At 43.3% G+C, this 20,624-nt stretch overlaps 1 protein-coding gene across 2 annotated transcripts in view; it reads right to left on the bottom strand.

The window, feature by feature from the left end:
* mgaa (MAX dimerization protein MGA a) overlaps positions 1-20,623 on the bottom strand; it is a 37,249-nt gene extending 16,626 nt beyond the window's left edge. Inside the window, exons 1-14 of one of the 2 annotated variants that reach the window (XM_029687712.2) lie at positions 20,551-20,623; positions 12,789-14,929; positions 10,814-12,704; positions 9,720-9,807; positions 9,531-9,641; positions 9,194-9,319; positions 8,937-9,050; positions 6,545-7,293; positions 6,060-6,336; positions 5,682-5,833; positions 5,457-5,571; positions 4,728-5,290; positions 2,331-2,634; positions 708-1,007 (exon numbers count right to left, since the gene is read on the bottom strand). In XM_029687712.2, the coding sequence (XP_029543572.2) occupies positions 708-1,007; positions 2,331-2,634; positions 4,728-5,290; positions 5,457-5,571; positions 5,682-5,833; positions 6,060-6,336; positions 6,545-7,293; positions 8,937-9,050; positions 9,194-9,319; positions 9,531-9,641; positions 9,720-9,807; positions 10,814-12,704; positions 12,789-14,857 (6,859 nt within the window). In that variant the 5' untranslated portion in view covers positions 14,858-14,929; positions 20,551-20,623. Of the gene's footprint in view, positions 1-707; positions 1,008-2,330; positions 2,635-4,727; positions 5,291-5,456; positions 5,572-5,681; positions 5,834-6,059; positions 6,337-6,544; positions 7,294-8,936; positions 9,051-9,193; positions 9,320-9,530; positions 9,642-9,719; positions 9,808-10,813; positions 12,705-12,788; positions 14,930-20,452 lie in introns of both variants that reach the window. The other variant, XM_029687711.2, reaches the window with a different exon arrangement.
* Position 20,624: the final 1 nt, after the last annotated feature.

The raw sequence follows: 20,624 nt of genomic DNA, 5'->3' as shown, positions 1-20,624 counted from the left end.
CTTAAAATAAAGTGATTCTAACTGACCTAAGGCAGGCAATTGTTACTAAGAATAAATGTCAGGAATTGTGAAAAACTGAGTTTAAATGTATTTGGCTAAGGTGTATGTAAACTTCCAACTTCAACCAAATGTTATGGACAGCTGACTATTAGCTCGTAAAAAATTGGGCCAGAGGCCAAACCTAGTTGATGAACCCTGGTTTATGATCACTATGTTTGATGTACAGTAGCAAAACGACGTTATACCCTGGGTTGTCCTGAACAGAATGTGCCGATGTCTGTTATATTTTGAAGACAATTTGTTGCGCACCACGCATCGAAATGCACTCGACTCCATTCAATGCGCACCAAAATTAGGATATGCTTCTCTGAATTTCCCTGTGACAGCTTAACACAGCAAGATTGTATTGTATAATTTCGCCAGTCATGTTGGCAATAAATCACTCTTTCAAATTATACCCACCTGACACAGATAGCAATTAATAAATGGATCGTTTTTGGATTGCATAAAGTAAACAGTAATTCTGTAAAGACGGGGCTGCTAACATGGTTATGCATATGCTTTCCATATTTCTTCTGCAAAAAACATTATTTAGCCCTATCCATATAAACCAATCCCCACGAGACTAAGGGGTTAACATACTCAGTCTTGCATGTGACAGAGCAGCAGTGCCTTGGCATTAATATCGTCAACTGTCAGACACTCACCCTTGTTGCGCATGACGAGGTTGGGGTTGAGGGCCTGCAGCTGGCTGAGGGGAACCAGCTGGATTAGCTGTCCGTTGGGGTTCCGGTATAGGGTGGTCCCTGAGGCACTCCGCACCGGCTGCAGAACCATCCTCCGCCCTGCTGCGAGAGGGGTCAGGGGGATGAGAGGGGTCGGAGTCTGGGACGTAGCAGGACACGCCATTCTGACAGCGTTACTGATCCCTGGGTCAGGGAGCACCAGCATGGGGGGACAAGTAACCATTCCGCTGCTTGGGGAGGTCTTTGGAAGAGACACATCACCTAAAAAAAACAAAGCTTTCTGTTTCTCAACAACGATGGAAAACAGCATGGATAAGAAGACACACCACAAACAACCACGCACCGCACAGAACAATCACCACATCAGAGCAACCCAGGATGAGATGGGAAGAGCACAGATTTGGGATATGGGCAAGAAGGGTGAAGATTTTAAACAGAGCTATGCTAGCACTATGCGTATGTGTCACGAGTCACGACCACAAACAGACAATATGAAAGTGGCAGGCCATGGGACCAACGGTTAGCCTGTGGAAGGCTGGGGACTAAAGATAGCAGCACAAATAGATTAGAGGGGCTTTCTAATAATGGTGGCAGGACTGGGTGTACCAGTGGAGGAACTGGCATAAGAGCTACCTGAGGCTACCTCTACCAGAGAGGTAGAGGGCACGGCAAGCTGCTGAATACTACTCAACGACTGTGGAGGATCACTAGTGAGGAGCAGCCTCTGCCGTGAGGAGCTGATTTGGTTGACCACAAACCGTGTGAAGACCTTTCCCGCTGGGGGCAGGTTAGTCACTGTGGGGCAGAGATGGCGGTAGAGGTTCAGTGTCCCGCGACTTGTGTACATGTGTGAATCTGTCATGAATCTGATACTGCTAACAAAATTTAATTGCTCTGAGGGAAAACAGCTTTCTGCATCAGACTAAAAAACTAATTGTAATTGAACTATTAAAATGTTCTATACAGGATGGATGCCGATTGGCTGAAACAACATTCCAGACGTGTTTATCAGACAATATATCATGCAAAAAAATACTTGTTTACTGTTCTCTGTAGGTAACTGGTTTATAAAAGGAAAAATATTCCAGTATTCCACTGCTTTGTGTCGTGCCTAAGAACAGCCCTTAGCCGTGGTATATCTAAGCAATAAGGCCTGAGGAGGTCAGGTATATGGCCAATATACACTACAAAAGTATGTGGACACCTGCTGCTAATTAGAGCAGTAAAAATACATGTGTTGTCATACCCGTGGTATAGAGTCTGATATACCACGGCTTTCAGCCGTATACCACGGGTATGACAAAATATTTATTTTTACTGCCCTAATTAGATTGGTAACCTGTCTATAATTGCAATATGGCACCTCGGGGGTAAGTGGTATAATGCCAATATACCACGGCCAAGGGATGTGTCCAGGCACTCCGTGTTGCGTCATGCGTAAGAACAACCCTTAGCAGTGGTATATTGGCCATATAACACACTCCCTCCGGCCTTATTGCTTAATTATATCACACCTCTTCGGACCTTAATGCTTAAATAGTACTATTATTCCAGGTACGATTAACAAGAAAAAGTAGTTCTCACCAATGGACGTAGGGCCTGCAGCAACTGAAACGACAGAGGGAACACTGGTGGTGGTAACCATGGTAAGACTGGTGGTAGGAGTGGCTGTCAACTGGGCCGGTTGTCCCGTTGAGGACCTTGCATCTTCAGGGGTTTCTGAGGGGGGTGTGATGAGCTGTGATGAGACGGAGGATGCCATAGACGGCTCTGGACCGGTAGGCCTCCGTAACTTGCCCATGAGGTAAGCAGCAAGTCGGTTGGCTGGGTGCATGGCTCCCATCATGCCCAGTTGTAGCTTGGCATTGGGGTAGGACCTGCCATTCACCTACAGATACACAGGGGAAAGTGTGAGTAGCAATGGACCATGTGTATTCTCCTCAGAGCTAGATATAGTGTGAGTCCCAAATGGCAGCCTATTTATTCTCTACAGTGCCTTCAGAAAGTATTCACACCCTTTGACTTTTTACACATTTTGTTGTGTTACAGCCTGAACTTAAAATGGATTAAATGTAGATTCTTTCCCCCCCTGGCCTACACACAATAACCCATTATGTCAAAGTGTGGAAGAAATATAAAATGCAACATGTAAAGTGTTGGTCCCATGTTCCATGAGCTGAAATAAAAAATCCCAGAAATGTTCCACACGCATAAAAATCTGCTCAGATTTTGTGCACAAATTTGTTTACATCCCTGTTAGTGAGCATTTCTCCTTTGCCAAAATAATCCATCCACCTGACAGGTGTGGCATATCAAGAAGCTGCTTACAAAGCATGATCATTACAGAGGTGCACCTTGTGCTGGGGACAATAAAAGACCACTCTAAAATGTGCAGTTGTGTCACACAACACAATGCCAAAGATGTCTCAAGTTTTGATGGGAGCGTGCAATTGGTATGCTGACTGCATGAATGTCCAACAGAGCTGGTGCCAGAGAGTTGAATATTAATTTCTCTACCATAAGCAGCCTCCATCACTTTAGAGAATTTGGCAATACATCCAACCGGAACTCACAACTGCAGACCACGTGTAACAACGTCAGCCCAGGACCTTCACATCCGGCTTCTTCACCTGGGGGGGGGGGGGGGTATTTCTGTCTGTAATAAAGCCCTTTTGTGGGGAAAAACTCACTCTGATTGGCTGGGCCTGGCCTCCAAGTGGGTGAACCTGGCTCCCAAGTGGGTAGCCTATGCCCTCCCAGGCCAACCCATTTCCCCAGTCATGTGGAATCCATAGATTAGGTCCTAATGAATTTATTTCATTGAAATTGTTGTATGTTGCGTTTATATTTTTGTTCAGTATAATAAATAATTTACATCTGAAATAAAATGATCTGTAAGGTCCCTCAGTCAAGCAGTGGATTTTTAAACACAGATTCAACCACAAAGACCAGTAAGGTTTTCCAATGCTTTCCTGAAGAAGGGAACCTATTGGTAGATGGGGGCCAATAGTGACTTTAAAACAGTTAGAGTTGAGCCTATACAGATTTTTTTTTAAATCCAAAACATGCATCCTGTTAGCAACAAGGCACTAAAGTAATACTGCAAAAAATGTGGCTGAACAATTAACTTTTTGTCCTGAATGCAAAGTGTTGCAGGATTTGCCACCAAACACACAACACGTTATTGAGTGCCACTCTCCATATTTTCAAGCATAGTGGTGTCTGCATCATGTTATGGGTATGCTTGTAATCGTTAAGGAGTTGGTGAGTTTTTCAGGATAAAGAAATAAACTAAATGGAGCTAAGCCCAGGCAAAATCCGTGAGGAAAACCTGGTTCTGTCTTCTTTCCAGAGATGAATTCCCCTCTCAGCAAGACAATAACCTAAAACAGATGGCCAGTTGCTTACCAAGAAGACAGTGAATGTTCCTGAGTGGCCGACTTACAGTTTTGCCTTAAATCTAATTGAAAATCTATCGAAAGACCTGGAAATGGCTGTATAGCAATCATCAACAACCCATTTGACAGAGCTTTAAGAAATTTGAAAATAATAAATGGGCAAATATTGTACAATCCAGGTGTGGAAAGCTATTAGAGACATATCCAGAAAGACTAACAGCTGTAATCGCTGACAAAGGTGCTTCTACAAATTGACTCAGGGGTGTGAATACTTACATTTAAAAAATACATTTGCTACAATTTCTAAAAACATGTTTTCACTTTTTCGTTATGGGGGATTGTGTGTAGACGGGAGGGAAAAAATATATATTTAATCCATTTTGAATTCAGGGTATAACACAACAAAATGTGGAATAAGTCAAAAGATAGGAATGCTTTCTGAAGGCACTGTAGTGCACTAATTCTGACCAGCACCCTATGCATTACATAGGGAATAGGGTGTCGTTCCACATCAATAAAGTAGGAAAATGAACTGATCATCAGATGTGTTTTGGGGGGAACTCTAGGTATTTAAAATGCTTACCGTGACAAGTTCCTTGTCTGAGATTTCTATCTGCTTTAGATTGGCAGTAAGGAGGCCAGCAGGAGAAATTCCTATTAAGAAAGGCAGGCCCTTCCATTTCAGACCCTTTTTCTTCCCCACAGCCTTGTTCTCCTGCTCTCTTTGCTTCTCCTCTGCGCATTGTCCTTCCTCCACCTCCTTATCTTCCCCTCTCAGCTCCTCCATCTCCCCCTCCTCTTCCTCCATCATTTCTTCATCTTCCTCTCTCATCCATTCCTCCTCACTGTTTGCCTCCTCCACTCCGTCCGGTCGCGAGACCCGGGAGATATGTACCTTGTAGTGGACAGAGCAGCTCTCGCCGTCGTTCCTCAGGGTCTGAGACACGGGTTTGATGAGGTAGCCTTTGACCCAGAAGGGGTTGGTGAGGTGGTCCTGGGCCATGTGCTCACAAACAATCCTCAGCACCAAGTTCCTGTCTGCCAGGCTCCTCCACTTACACTCAGACACGATCTCCAGACGCTTGCAGGGCTCCGTGTACTGGGAACCGTGGGAGGGTGACTTCTCTGACTTCCTGGAAGGGTTCACTACATCAAGAGACAAAGTCAACAGCCATTAGAAATACATTTCAGGGCAGGCTATGATTGTTGGATGCAACTAATTATTGATGTGGTTTATGGACTGATAGATATAAATCGCAGACAGATGTTTGGAATTAAGAAAATTATGACAAATTTGATTAAGTGAACTTACCTGGTGAGGAGTCTATTGGTTTGCAGTGGTTGTCAATGTCCTCAGGTCGGTTTGTGCTCTTGCTTTGAAACACACGCACTCTGGCACATGTCATGGTCCCTTCCTCCGCTCTCACCTGCAAAAAATACACCTTTAGAAAAGGCAGAGGAGTAAGAAAATACATACCACTTTTACAGTGGTGTATTCTAACATTTATGGATAGATAGACACCCTTCTACGACGCACCACTGCTGGAGACTCTTCCTGTAATGGAAGCCATGGAAGACAGACTGGTGTTGGGGCGAAGAGGGGCTCCGGGTCCATCTCTCCATCGTTGTGCTTCCACAAAGTTCTCACACGCCGAGCTGGTTCTGATACTGTCTCCACCTCTCTCAGAGCTGAAGTTAGAAAATAATCCGGTAAATGAGCAGAAATTAATACAAAATATGTCATTTAACTGCAACATTAGGATGGACACATTTTGCGACTAGTGCATCAACGCATTTCATCTAATGTAGTATAGAAAAGTTGTTTCTGTATGGAAACTATTTTTTCAACTTTATTTATTTGAACCAGTCATAGAGCTTCATAACTCGGTCATTTTTTTAACTAGAGGAAACTCACTATATGCCATCCTCATCCGCTTTCTCTTCTTGCTCTTCTTGGACGGGCCCTCTTCAGACGCACTGGAATCTGGTCCTTTTAAGTTTTTGAGCACAACCACTTTCTGCCTGAGGCAGCTGCAGCCAAATATACACTCAATCTTTCCACAGTGGGTAATACGACGGTCCTGTGCCAGGCTGGCACACACACAGCCCAGCCGGCAGAATGCATTGAGGCAGGGAGGAGCATTGCGCTTTACAATCTTAATGGGAGCTGCAGGATTCTCACAAACAAAGCCCTGAAGAGAAAAGAGGAAAGTAAATGCAGACAATTAAGTGCTAGTATGGCTCATTTCTCAGGGATACCATTGTAGAGCTGGTTTAAACACTCACAAAATAAGATTGAAGCTATTAATGTGCTCCAAAATGTCTATGCTCCATCATGTCAGACCCCAACAAATGAGTCAAATAGCAGATGTAATGGTGTATGGGTGCAACTGATCTTACCGTTGAAGTGAAGAGCGAGGTGAGGGCGACTGTTGCCCTGTCCTCTGTGATACAGGTCTGATGCTTGCCCTCCCAGACAACCCCGTCCTCCAGCTCCCTCTGTCTGAGAAAGGCCTTGGTCAACCCAGGAACAACAACCTTGGTCTCAGCAGCGGCAGACTCTGGCTCGGACTCGCCCTCCACAGGAGCCAGGTCAGGGGGGGGTGGCTCTTCTACCTCTGGCCTCGACACAACAGAGTTTTGCGCTGGTGGAGGAGTCTTGACCCTCGGCTTCCTCTTAGTCCTTTTCACAGTTTTAATTGTGTCGTCGTGGGCAATGGCCGGGGCTGCGTGATCCATCAATGGCGGCGGCGCAATTTGTAATGGTGTTGGCGCAGAAGTTGGTTTAGTTCTGCTCTGCTTTGAGCGTTGTTTCTGTTGCCTTTTTTCAGATTTCTCAGATTTTTTAGGTCCTTTGGATGCGAGGGGCAGTCTGTTTTTTTTGGATGGGGGGACAAAGGTGGTAGAAGGTGCCGGTGCCTGTTTCTTCAGCACACTGTCCAGGGTTCGGACGTAGCTGGTGCTCTTGGTGGGCAGCTGGTAGGTCACAGGGGTGACGACGGTGGTCTGGGTGAAACTGGCAGCTCGCTCGTCGATGAGTTTGCCTTCGTTAGCCAGATACTCATCCAACATGTCACTGCAGAAGGCTGACAGGTTCTTCGGGACCACATCTGAACTCGGGCCATCTTTAAAGCCTATTGGGCTACAAACTAGAGTAAAAACAAGAAGATGGGATATTGCAGACACTGGTTAATGTAAGGCCGTTCTCAAGACATCATAGCCAGAGTATGTGAACAGAGCGAGAAAAGGAGAGTGCCCAATTTGACTGGAGTGTGGAGCGAGATTCCCAAAGGCTGGAGAGTCGGCCTTCTCGCCCACTCCAATTTCACTCCAGTGGCGCTCCCGTCACAAGCTCGAGCATGCCCGCCCCAGCATGCATTTGTAGGCTACTTGTGTGCTGCTAAAAGCCCTTGCTTTAGCTACCGTCATGGAGTTCTATAAATATTTTCATAAAGAATCTGATAAAATACACAGGTTCTAAAACAAGGAAACTTACAAAGAGAGAGGGATTATCTACTTAATTGTAAGGATTGGATGTCACCTGCTAAACTGTTAGGTTACAGACCGGATGCCATTGTTCTACACACAGAATATGGAAGTTGTTACACGCTGGCTACATCAAACATCCACATAAAAAGAATCATTGTGGAATCTGTAAAGACACTTATCCCAAAAGTATGATGGTGTACTTACTACGTGCACATGCTAAAAGAAAGGAACGAGGTGGGTAGATAACTAAGTGTGTCATTGTAGCAAAGTCATGATAAACTAAAATCAGATCTCTTAAACGTTTGGTTCATTTTGTTATCTATACAATAGGCCATAATTGATTTTGGCCTCTTTACGCCTGGCATATTCCCACGTTCAATGAGCTTTCCGTTTTGATTGGGTTATTTTGCCTAAAAAAACTTTAGGCATACCTATAGAAAAAATCCAACTAAAACTATGCATCTCTGCCCAGCCTGGCCAAAAGGGTGTTTAGCATCCCCAGTGGCTCTGCAAGTGTGGAGAGGGTATTCTCCGCTGCTAGCCGGCTGTCCAGGCACCATCACATGAGCCTGAATCCACAGACTGGTCAAACTTGTTTCTAAAAATGAATTCAAAAGGCAGTAATAAGTCATTTTTCATTTAATTTGTATTTAATTCTAAGTCACAGTCTATATGCGCAATTTATAGACTATAATGATTTAATACAACGAAATGTTGTTTAAATACTGAGCACTTTATGTCCATAGCGGCCTATTGTGTCACACTCGCAAATGCTTCACAATGTATTTCTTTGTAGGTTATAGTCTTGAAATAATTGAAATAACATAGCCTTAATAATTCATTGACATTCCTTCTTAGGGTCCCTGTCTGGCTCCTGACTGATTTAGAGTGTTTACATGCTGTTTAATATGACATGTAGCCTATTTAAAAAATAATGTTAGCTTCTTACATTCACCTTTTCATGTTTACTCAAATACTTTTCATTCAAATCCATATGGTTTGGTTTCAATAGTTAAAAACCAATTGGTAGTTCCACGTAGTCACAAAAATGGGTGTTGGTTAAATTGTGATTTTAATGAATGGGAGCAAATTTGGAGCAGGAGTTTTTTCCCCCCTGTGAGTGTGGAAAGGACATGGAGCCGCTTAACTCCACTCACATTCTCCGGTCGGAGCTAAAACGTCAAGAATAAACAGTCTGTATCCCCTCTTCTTGTTTTGTCACCATTAAAGCATCATTCAATATTTCCGACAAAGGAGTAGCTAATCGAATCAGAAAATAAGGATTCTTATGTAAATATTATACCGTCAGGCTTGGCGGATGCTGAGGAGTCTGAAGGGACAATCTTATCTCTCCAGCCTTTGATTTGGGTGAAGTCTGTTGTCTTGCCCGTCCTGGAAACAAAGGGAACTGAACCACCTGGGGGGGAAAGGTATAACAATTAACAATGTCTCCTTTTAATATGTATTAACTTCTCCTCATAAAACCCTAAACGGGTTACTGAACAAATACTCTCAACCATTTGGCCAAAACAGAAACTCTGATAACAAACGACTACTAACTCGGAGATGCCAATCCTGCAGTGCTCGGTCCTAAACATAGCATGGGTGGCGGTAGAGGTAGACGGACGCCTAAGTATTGCAGGTCGATGACCAGAGTGGGATCCAGTAAGCTCATCTTCAGTCCAACTTCAAGGAAGACAGATGACACATAAGCGATCTTCAAGCGTAGACTATGCATCATGAAAAAGCATTCTACCATCATGAGTAGCATTAAAGATGACAGGAACACTGTCATGAAAAGCAAAGTGGGACATTACCCATGCTAGTGTGCAAGTAAGTTGTCGAAAAATAAATAGTAAATACTCTTGTCATACACTGCCATTTATTTTGGTGTTACCTTCTTGCAGCACAGGATGAATGACCTGCCGATGCTTCATAACCTTCAGATCGTCCAAAAGAACCTTCTCGAAAGCAGCTATTCTTTCCTCTGTGGTTTCAGATCCTCCGACTGAAAGACACATAGTTTAATAGATGTCACATAACAGCAGCTTGGGAACATGATGGATCAAATTGTTGTTTTCTGTACCATTCTCTTTCGCCTCAGGGGTTTTCTCAGGTTGTGCGGTTATCGGCTCACGAAATGCAGGCTCTCCTAGATGGACTTCAAGTGCTTCCTGTAATTTATAACACTTTACTTTTTACATTTTATTTCACCTTTATTTAACCAGGTAGGCCAGTTGAGATCAAGTTATCATTTACAACTGCGACCTGGACAAGATAAAGCCAAGCAGTGCGACAAAAACAACACAGTTACACATGGGATAGACAAAAGTCGTCAATAACACAATAGAAACATCTATATACAGTGTGCAAATAATTAAACATGTGACACTTTACTTGAAACCAATAGATATAGTGAATGCTTTGTTACTTGTTATGAGCACGTATAAGCCCATTTGTCTTATTGTACAGCTTATAATATGCTGTATTAAATTGTATGCTGTTTTATATTGTACTGTATTGCATTTTTTTTTAAATAAAGTGTGGACTGTTGAAAACAAATTTTAAAAACTTTCCTTTATTCACTTTATAACAAATATAACCAAAGCAATGATTTCCTTGTTAATGATCTACTTGCCTCTTAAACAAGAACCGAGGAAACACAGGTGGCACAACATGAAATAACGGTAACACTTTACTTGAAGGGGGTATACATAAGGAATTCAGAACCCCTTTCGCATAACAGGTTTGGAGTAGCAAAGGGTCAACAGTTAGTGACAGTGAGCGTTGTGCATCTTCTCTTGTGATCTCTCAATTTGGCAGGATGCCACTGAGTAAACAGCCCTTGGAATTATCCAATTTAATGACAAACTTTTCTTTGACAATATCCGGGAGAAGGTGGATCTGGTGTAAAGAGTGTACCTGGCCTGGATCAAGTTCTGGCCAAAGCACCAATTGTAATTGTCATGTTAAGACTTACATATTGTTCTCTGCCAAGATAAACCAAAAACATGTGTTCTTAGGACAACACTTGTGTATAATTGTGGTACGAAGGTTGTTATGAATGACCTGTAACACTCAACGGGGTTGTAAACAGTTTCATAAAGGTGTTGTGAATGCAAGTAAAGTGTTACCAAAAATGCTGACAGATGGAAATACATTTAACAATCTATGTGTTACCTTGGATGTGAAAGAAACGAACAGCTGCTCCTCAACTTCCTCCAGGTTGGGCTGCATGGTGACATCTGTGGGTCCCCCAATCACTGGGAGTGGATCACTCTTGGCAGATTTCACTCCTGTCCTAGATCTCTTCTTAGATCTCTGGGGTTTAATGCTCTGGGTTGGCTGACTAGAACCAACTGGTAGAGTAGAACCAACTGGTACACTAGGGGTAATTAAAGTTGGGACATGAGGACATAGGACAGGAACCGCCTCACTGCTTGGAAAGTCTTCCGTCATCTCAAGTTCATCAGAGATTGAGAAAAAGTGAGTGAGGTCGGCAAGTGAAGGGGTTGGTGACAATGGGTCGGGACCTAACGATGAAAAGGGAGATAACTGGAATGGGAGTGGAGACGGTGTAGAAGGGCGTGTTAATGGTTCATAATTGACTTGAAATGATGAGGCGGGGTCCAGGGGAGGTGAGGATAAGCCAGGGTCCAGAGCAAGTGAGCCAGGGTGAGAGTTAGATGAAAATGAGACTGCCTCAAAGGGTAATGGGTTAAGGTGAGCGGAAGGCAACAATGGGATAAAGGGTGTTGTTAAAAAAGGATCAGGGGCAGGTAGTGCTAACAGTGATGCATGTGCTGAAAGTTCAGAGGAGAGTACAAAAAGGTTTGGGGACGGTAATTGTTCAAGGGCTGGGAATGACGAGGTAGGTACAGGTACGGATGGGGCTGGGACCAGCTTCAATTGAACAGGGGAAGGTAAAGGGGGATCAAGATCTGGTAATGATGCAGGTGATGATGGCTCAAAGCCACCTAGTGAAGGGCCAGGGGATAATAACGATGGGGTACACTCAGGTTTCAAAGTGGCAACACTAGCTGTTGATGACAGCGCAGGGGCATTTGAGGGGTGGTCAGAGGTAAGTGATGATAGGTCAGCCGGTAGGTTCAATGTGACATGTACAGAGGATGGCAGTTCTTGGGCATGGGATGACAAGGCAGGGGCTGGTATTAATGAGTCGGGGGCTGGTAACAATGGGTCAGGAAATGGCGACATGAGGGGTGGAGTGGGGGATGATAGTGTAATGGATAAGGTAGGTTCAGCGACAAGTAACGACTGATCAGCAGTAAGTGATACTGGGTCGGCTTCTGGTAACAATGAGTCTGTGGCAGGAACCAAAAAATCTGTGTTTGGGACTGAAATATCAGTGGGTACACCAGCATAGTCTGTGGTTTGCCCAGTGGGGTCAGTGGCTCGAACTACAGAATCACTGGCTGGAAGAACAGCATATCCAGTGGGGACCATTGCTGGACCAGTAGGGTCAGTGGCTGGGCCAGTAGGGTCAGTAGTTAGAACAGCAGAAGATGGGGCTGAAGTAGAAGGCAAAGGAGATTTTGGTTTGGTCCTAAAAGGTCTGGATTTCGACTTCAACTGTTGAAGGTAGAGTGCAAGCAGGGGCAAAGGCACAGGTTCAGGTCGTTTGTGTGGTTTAGCCTTTCCCTGCTGCTGTTCATCAGAACCTGTCCTTTTTGCTTCAGAGCTCCCTGAGGAGCTTTGGGAAGCCTTTTGACTGCTTTCAACTTTATCTGCTGAATGGTCATTGATAGACACAGGGGTCTTCACAGGTTCCTGGGACTGAGATGAACAGAGGTGGTCCTTTTCACTGTCAATCGTATTCCCATTATCCTGGGGTCCCACCATTGTAATAGTTTTCGACAACACGTCAGGAATCTGGGAAAAATTGTAATTCACAGCTACTTCCACAACTGTGCCTTTGGCAACCATGCCCTTAGTGTCTGTTTGCTCAACATTGCAAGCTGTATTGGGTATCTCCACATTGCACCTTCTTATTTTCAGATGACACTCCCGAATCAGCTCAGTGAAGTTACTTTGGGGAGGACCTATTGTACTGTTCAAAAGATAAATGCAAAAGATTAGAAGTGCATTTTAAAGTAAATAGCTAACATGCAGCTTACTGAACTTGAGAACTTACCAGGAACTTTGATCAGTGGACTCTTTCTTGCAGACTGACTTTTCACTGTCTGCAACTGTAGCAGTTTGAGCATCGGGGGTAGTGAGTCCTTGATCTGCTACTGAAGTCTTCAGGATGTTGCGTTTTCCGCGCAAAGACTTTCGGGTATTTTTCACAGGCTTGCGCACCTTGGGAGATATGGTTTCATCTTTCTTCATCTTGGAGGGACTTGATTTCTTGCTAGAGCTGGGTGCATGATCATTAACACTTGACTTGTCAGATTCTCCAAGTGTAACATTTTGAGCATGAGAGCTGAGGAGTCCTTGATCTACCGCTGAAGTGTCTTTAAAGTTGCGCTTTGCCATCAAAGACCTCAGATTATTTCTAAGAGGGTTGAATTCCTTCTGAGATGTGGTTTCTACTTTTTTCAACTCATTGGAGGGACTTGATATCAACTTTGGAGTGCAGTAGCTGGGCCCAATAGAGTTGACCCAGGACTTGTCATTGTCAGCAAGTGAAACATTTTGAGTATCTGCGCTGAGGACTCTTTGATCTAGTGAGGAAGTGTCTTTAGAGTTGTGTTTTGCCATCAAAGACTTCAGGTTATTCAGGCTTTTCACAGGCTTGAGTTCATTGTTAGATCTGGTGTGGTCTTTTTTCAACTCATTTGAGGGACTTATTTTGACCCTGGACTTGTCACTTTCTGCAAGCATAACATTTTGAGTATCGGAAGAGAAAAGTCCTTGACCTGCTGTAAAAGTATCTTTAGAAGTGCGTTTCCCCATCAAATACTTAAGATTATTCAGGCTTTTCACAGACTTGAGCTCATTGGGAGATTTGCTGGGGTCTTTCTTCATCTCATTGGAGGGACTTGATTTCAGCATGGAGCTGGGTCGATGGCTGTTGACCTCAGATTTGTCACCAAATGTAAGGGTGACATTTTGAGCATTTGGAATGAGGAGTCCTTGATCTACTGCTGAAGTGTCTTTAGAGTTGCGTTTTGCCATCAAAGCCTTCAGGCCACTGAGGCCTTTCACAGGCTTGAGCTCACTGGGAGATCTGGTTTCACTGCCTGCAGGTGTAACATTTTGAGCATCCGCGCTGGGGAGTCCTTTATCTACTGCTGAAGTGTCTTTAGAGCTGTGTTTTGCAGCCATTAAAGATTTCAGGCCATTCAAGCCTTTCAAAGGCTTGAGTTCATTGGGAGAGCTGGTTTCATTCTTCTTCGAATCATTGGAGGGACTCGTTTTCAGCTTTAGAGCCCAAGAGGGTCCACTTGCAAAAGGGTTGAAGTCTGCTTTAAACTGAGACATGCGTAAGTTCTGGTAGGCTGTTACAGCAAAGAACTCAGTCTGGGGAAAGGTGAAGGTTATTACGTCATGCCCATTGAGCTGAATATCCTCCGTAGGCATTTCAGCTGAGACCACATGGAGGTGCGGTAAGTACCGGTGCATTGGGTGCAAAATTACATTACCCTCCTGGTCCATGGTGTTGTCAGTGAGCTTAAGCTTGTAGAATGAAACTGGGTTCTGCATCCATTGGTGACCAGAAGATGGAGAGTCTGGGTGGATGAAGATCCGTCTCAGCATATGGGCTTCTGCCTTTCCACTCATTTTCCAATTTTGCCCAGTCCACTTGTAACGTTTGTTATCCGCTGGGTTGATATCCATGAGCAGATTGTACTTCTGGAAGGGATCCAAACCAGAGATGCGAAAGCGGCAATAAGGGAACATTCTCCGGCCTTGTTTGGTTACTATCATCTCGGTTTTGCATCTGAAGAACTCATTCCACATGTTGTTGCTGTCCAACATCACCTTGATACCTCTGCGGGTGCTCTCTGGTGGTAAATTCTCTGGTTGGTTATTAGAAATGACAGTGGAGTTCATTGTAAGAGCAACACCCATTGCAGAGCCTGGAGTGGATGTTGCTGCAATATTTGCTTCCTCATTGGCTACAACTCCACTTGCCTGCCCTGTTTTTAGGGCACCAACTAGGTCAGGGGGAGAGGCAGTCGATTGCAGTGCCATGGGCGCAGCTGCCCCCTCCTCATTAAGAACCATTATTTTCTTCTTCTTGTTGTTGGCGGCCATGAACTTGTCACGGTCTTTTTCGAGGGCAGGACGCCCTCTTACATCTGTCTGTCCATTTCTTCATTCTGCATCCTAAAACAAAAATAAAGTGATTTAGCATGATAAAGATATAATCATGAATATCTGACATCAAAAGCCCAATCCACATTAACAATAAGAGCGGAAAACAATTAGCAAATGAGTATACCAGGCTATTACCAATTCTCTAGCTAGCCAAATTACCTCATACTGCTACCTTACATTGACAGATCTCTAGAGTATTCTGGCATGCTAGCTGTTATCATAGACGTCCAGCCCTTACACTAATGCTAGTTAGAGCTGGCTGGCAAAACTACCTCAAACTTCCTTCAGAATGGAGGCAGAGACATAAAAATGGTATCTATGAGTCCACCTGATAAACGGGTTCATTGCAAAAATCACAAAATATCCCTTTAAGCTTTGAGAGGAACTATAACATTCCCCAGGGCAGAAAGGAAGAAGTACAGTGCCTTATGTTACGTTACAACCTTATTTTAAAATGGATTGAATAAAATTGAAATCCTCAGCAATCTACACACAATACCCCATAATGACAAAGCAAAAACAGGTTTAGGAATGTTTGCAAATATATTAAAAATAAAAAACTTTTATTTTTTTACACAAGTATTCTAACCCTTTGCAATGAGCCTCGAAATTGAGCTCAGGTGCATCCTGTTTCCATTGACCATCTTTGGTAAATTAAATTATTGGACATAATTCAGAAAGGCATGCACATCTGTCTATATAAGGTCCCACAGTTGACAGTGCTTGTCAGAGTAAAAACAAAGCCATGAGGTTAAAGGAATTGTCCGTAGAGCTCCGCGACAGGACTGTGTCAAAGCACAGATCTGGGGAAGGGTACCAAAGAAAATGTCTGCAACATTGAAGGGCCGCAAGAACACAGTGGCCTCCATCATTCTTAAATGGAAGAAGTTTTGAACCACCAAGACTCTTTCTAAAGCTGACCGCACGGCCAAACTGAGTAGTCATTTGAGAAGGGCCTTGATCAGGGAGGTGACCAAGAACCCGATGGTCACTCTGACAGAGCTCTAGAGTTCCTCTGTGGAGATGGTTGTCCTTCTGGAAGGTTCTCCCATCTCTGCACCACCAATCAGGCCTTTATGGTAGAGTGGCCAGACGGAAGCCACTCCTCAGTAAAAAGGCACAGCCCACTTGGAGTTTGCCAAATGGCACCTAAAACAAGATTCTCTAGTCTAATGAAACCAAGATTGAACTCTTTGGTCTGAATGCCAAGCGTCACATCTGGAGGAAACCTGGCACCATGAAACATGGTGGTGGCAGCATCATGCTGTGGGGATATTTTTCAGTGGCAGGGACTGGGAGACTAGTCAGGATCGCGGGCAAAGATGAACGGAGCAAAGTACAGAGAGATCCTTGATGAAAACCTGCTCCAGAGTTCAGGACCTCAGACTGGGGCGAAGGCTCACCTTCCAACAGGACATGACCATAAGCACACAACCGAGACAATGCAGGAGTTGCTTCGGGACAAGTCCCAATGACCTTGAGTGGCCCAGCCAGAGCCTGGACTTGAACCTGATCGAACATTTCTGAAGAGACCTTAAAATAACTGTGCAGCAATGCTCCCCATCCAACCTGACAGATCTTGAGAAGATCTGCAGCCTCAAGCCTACCCAAGAAGACTTGAGGCTGTAATCGCTGCCAAAGAGGTACTTCAACAAAGTACTGAGTAAAGGGTCTGAAAAATTATGAAAATGTCATATTTCAATTTTATTTCCCCCATGAGCAAAAAATGTATATAAACCCGTTTTTGCTTTGTCATTATGGGTTATTGTGTGTAGATTAATGAGGGGGAAACAATTTAATACATTTTAGAATAAGCCTGTAAACAAACAAAATAAAGGAATAAGTCAGGGGATCTGAATACTTTCAGAAGGCACTGTATATCTAGATTTTTTAAATGTTCTCTCTAAATAATAAGCGTTGTTGTACAATTAAAGATAAAATACACTGCAGTACAGACAGACAGCAATAATCGAATGAATCCAGGGTTTGTGAAGTTATACCTAGGATAAATATAAGCCTTGGACACGGTTCGACATGACCGAGGGATCAGCCAATGAAGTTGGAAGTCCCACCCAGTTGACTACATTAAAATGGTGGAAGCCTTCAATGGCTCTGCCCATGCTAAAACAGCCTTTTGGCCACTAGAAGTCCCACTCTATCCGTCTCTGTGGTACCGTCTAAAAAGAGTCTCCGGTACTTTTTTATACTTTTTAGCCAGCAGGTCTGAACGTAGCACTCACGAGCCAAAAGTGATCCCCAAAAATGGTGTACTACATCGCATATATACAGATATGTGCATGTCAATTAATCCAGGGATTGTTATACCTAGGATAAATATGAGCCTCCCACGACCATAAAACCACCTAATAATATAATTATTTCATCAAAATTGTTTAACTTCCTTTTTTGCAATAACTGATCTGGCTTTCAGGTCTATGAAAAAGACCTTTGTTGTTACAAATTTAACTAGAACCATGCATAATACACATTCACTAATAATGACTAACTTATTGTAGCAGGCATTAAGGCTTTAGAAAATTAACACAGGTCTCAACAACCTCAAGCCCACGTGCTAGTGATTAGCCAGCTAATCTTTACATTTCAAATTGAGCCAAATAGGATCTATTTGCTAGCTAACAAGGGTGAACCGTTTAATTGTTATGAACACACCCTTCTGTCTGCCTCCAACTATTTGAAAAGCATGTTAGCCTGTCCACTATTTTCAGGTGCTGAAATCAAGTGGCCTACCTTATTTCTCAGAATGAAGAGTTGCCAATTCCTTATATAATTGTGTTTTATGCTTATTGCACATTTCTAAAAACACAGACTAGACAGCTAGTATAAGACTGACTAAAATACAGATAACGGTACGTGGTACCAATGCCGTGCGCGACAAATTGAACATTCATTTTCCAGAACCAATGTTGGTTGATACTCTCGTTTTAGTAGTGTATGATCTGCACGCAATTTGGGTAGTTGAGGCATGCTGAGGTTCTGTATAGTAATCTATGTCAGCCATGTTAAGGGAACAACTCAGGACAGTTAGAGGGACCGTGAAAGGGGATGTTATGTTATGCATAACAAATGTGAAATGGTGATGCAAATGTGTACACAATACACATTACCTAGTTTCACATTTGTTATGCATAACATCTCCTGTCACTGTCCCGAGTTGTTCCCTTAACATGGCTGACAGACTACAATACAGAACCTCAGCATGCCAAAACTCAAATAGCGAGGTGAAACCGCTTGCCAGAGAGGAAGATGTGATCTTTCAACTTTGTTGGCGTGAGGCAGGGGGAGGGGCTTGGTGTGTTTGTAAACCAGAGAGATAGAAACAACACGAGAGGATTCACGCTCGCTAAAAAATCTGCCCAAAAGAAGGCCAATGCATTTCTATGAGCCTGCCTTCCCGTCTTGTGCCCAATGACCCCCATTGTTAGGAGGGAGACGAGACCCAAAATGCAAGAGAACAAGTGGACATGAAGGCCCATAAAAACAAAAAATAACAAAAACCTTTATTCTCATGCAAAAACATTCATTTGCAATATCGCCCAGCCCTATCGGCCTTTAACGGTGTGGAGGCTATTTAGGTCAAATATTAGAATGGCAAAAAAATAAAAATTCTAACAGTTGAGAAATCACAGTTTTACCCACATTTCTCAAAACATTTGCTTACTTTGGAAATACGACAAATTAATTACAAATGATGACTACTAAGCTAAATTACAGCATAGTATAAAAATGCATGAGTCAGATATTTGGACATTATGCAACTATGAATAAATACATACCAAAATGTATCAATAGATAATGAACAATAAAGTTAAACACAAAAAAGAATCACATCAAAGAACTGGAGATCAATCAGTCTTGTAATTTAATCATCAAAACAATAACACATGAACATGCATTTAATTAAACTCCCAGTTTACTACTGATAGCTAAGGAAATTGATTGGCTATAGGGTATAGGGCGGCAGGGTAGCCTAGTGGTTAGAGCTTTGGACTAGTAACCAGAAGGTTGGAAGTTCAAACCCCCGGGCTGACATGATACAAATCTGTTGTTCTGCCCCTGAACAGTTAACCCACTAGGCAGTCATTGAAAATATGAATTTGTTCTTATTAACTGACTTGCCTGGTAAAAATAAAAATATGTAGGCCTATTATTGAAGTAGCCTAGGCAGCCGATCCCTAGCAAAATGGTGGAAGCCATGCTAAAATGGCCTTTTGGCCACTAGAAGTACCCCGCTATCCATCTGTGTTTCATAAATACTCTAGTAGTTAGTAGTTCTGGACGTAGCACTCACGAGACAAAAGTGGTCCCCAAAAATTGCATACTACATCACATATGCAGATATGCGCACCATGTCATTGAGGGCTCCCTCTCTCTCTCTGCTGTGTACCTCACTGGATAACACTGGGTAGGCCTCTTACTAGCAGTCACTCAAATGCGGGAAATGTAGGGAAAATGGCATGGTACAGCTTCAAGAAAAGTCGCATTCAAACTATGGATTTCATTGCTTATTGAGGTAAAACAGTTATTTGGTAATAGATTATGCATGTATGACCTACAATGACACATCCAGCCCAAAGTCGGAGGTTTAGTTGGCAAAGTACATCTCTAATAAAACACAATTTTGCATCACCATTTTCAGACATCTTATGTTGCACAACCTTAGCTTAACGTCCGAAAATCATAAAATGGTGTTGGAAAATAGTGTTTTATTAAGACAGTGCACATATGAATGGAGGATGCTTTATGTACGAGGAATCCTAGACCATAGTGCAGGTCCAGCGCCCAAGCATGGCTGCCTAGGCTACTATTGAATATAATTTAGCCTCCCTCACGTGGACTGAAAAATAAGACAAAATCATATTGTTCACAGGAAATGTGATGTTTTGATCGAAAATGGACACACTAACAAACATGTCGTCGACTTACTTGAACAATTCGTTTCAGGGTCAATTATGAAATAACAGCCTACTGTAGGGTACTTGAACCTTCTAATGTTATAGAGAAAACGTTTTATAGGACATCTCGAATAACTACCGTGTACGTATGCTACTGACACAAAGCGTGTCCATTTCTAAAAGACAGCGACAATATCGTGAAATCAAAGAACTCCCGGCGGCCATTTTGCATTACCATACGAGACAACCCTGGTAAACAAACATGATCCTGGTGGACCTACTGTATTGCCGGCGCACCGTAATCGCATACATTGTGGTGTTTGTTGACAACACCAAGTTGTGGCACGAATAGTATGTCCTCTATCCTTTACTTATAAGTAGAAATCCTTCTTTGAAAATGGCCTCGATGCCATGCACTGCGGAGACTAAAAACGTGGCTTGGGCCTGCAAGGCCTAAGCACTTAAGCCTTGCCAACAACACGATCGAATTCAATGGCGCCTGATTCCCAAGTCAACATGGTGGCCACATCCTCAGACTAGAAAGAGAATACTTGGAGCTTGCAATATCAACCTAGTCTTTCTCGACGGGATCATGTGCCTCACTAAGCACATGGATTACCTTTTGCACATTTTAATGGATCAAAATATGCGATGGTGGTCGTCGATTCCTTGTGTAATCCCTTCCTTTTCCTCAATTGAAAGCATAATATACAGTACCTCGCATCTCCCATCTGGAAGAATCATGCGTGCTGTAAAAAGACGTCACAGCTCCGCGGATGCACGTTCAGGTC

Source organism: Oncorhynchus nerka, linkage group LG18 (genome assembly GCF_034236695.1).
Source record: "Oncorhynchus nerka isolate Pitt River linkage group LG18, Oner_Uvic_2.0, whole genome shotgun sequence".
Classification (NCBI taxonomy): domain Eukaryota; kingdom Metazoa; phylum Chordata; class Actinopteri; order Salmoniformes; family Salmonidae; genus Oncorhynchus; species Oncorhynchus nerka.
The sequence above is the reverse complement of the archived record's forward strand: the minus strand, read 5'-3'. Positions and strand labels throughout refer to the sequence as shown.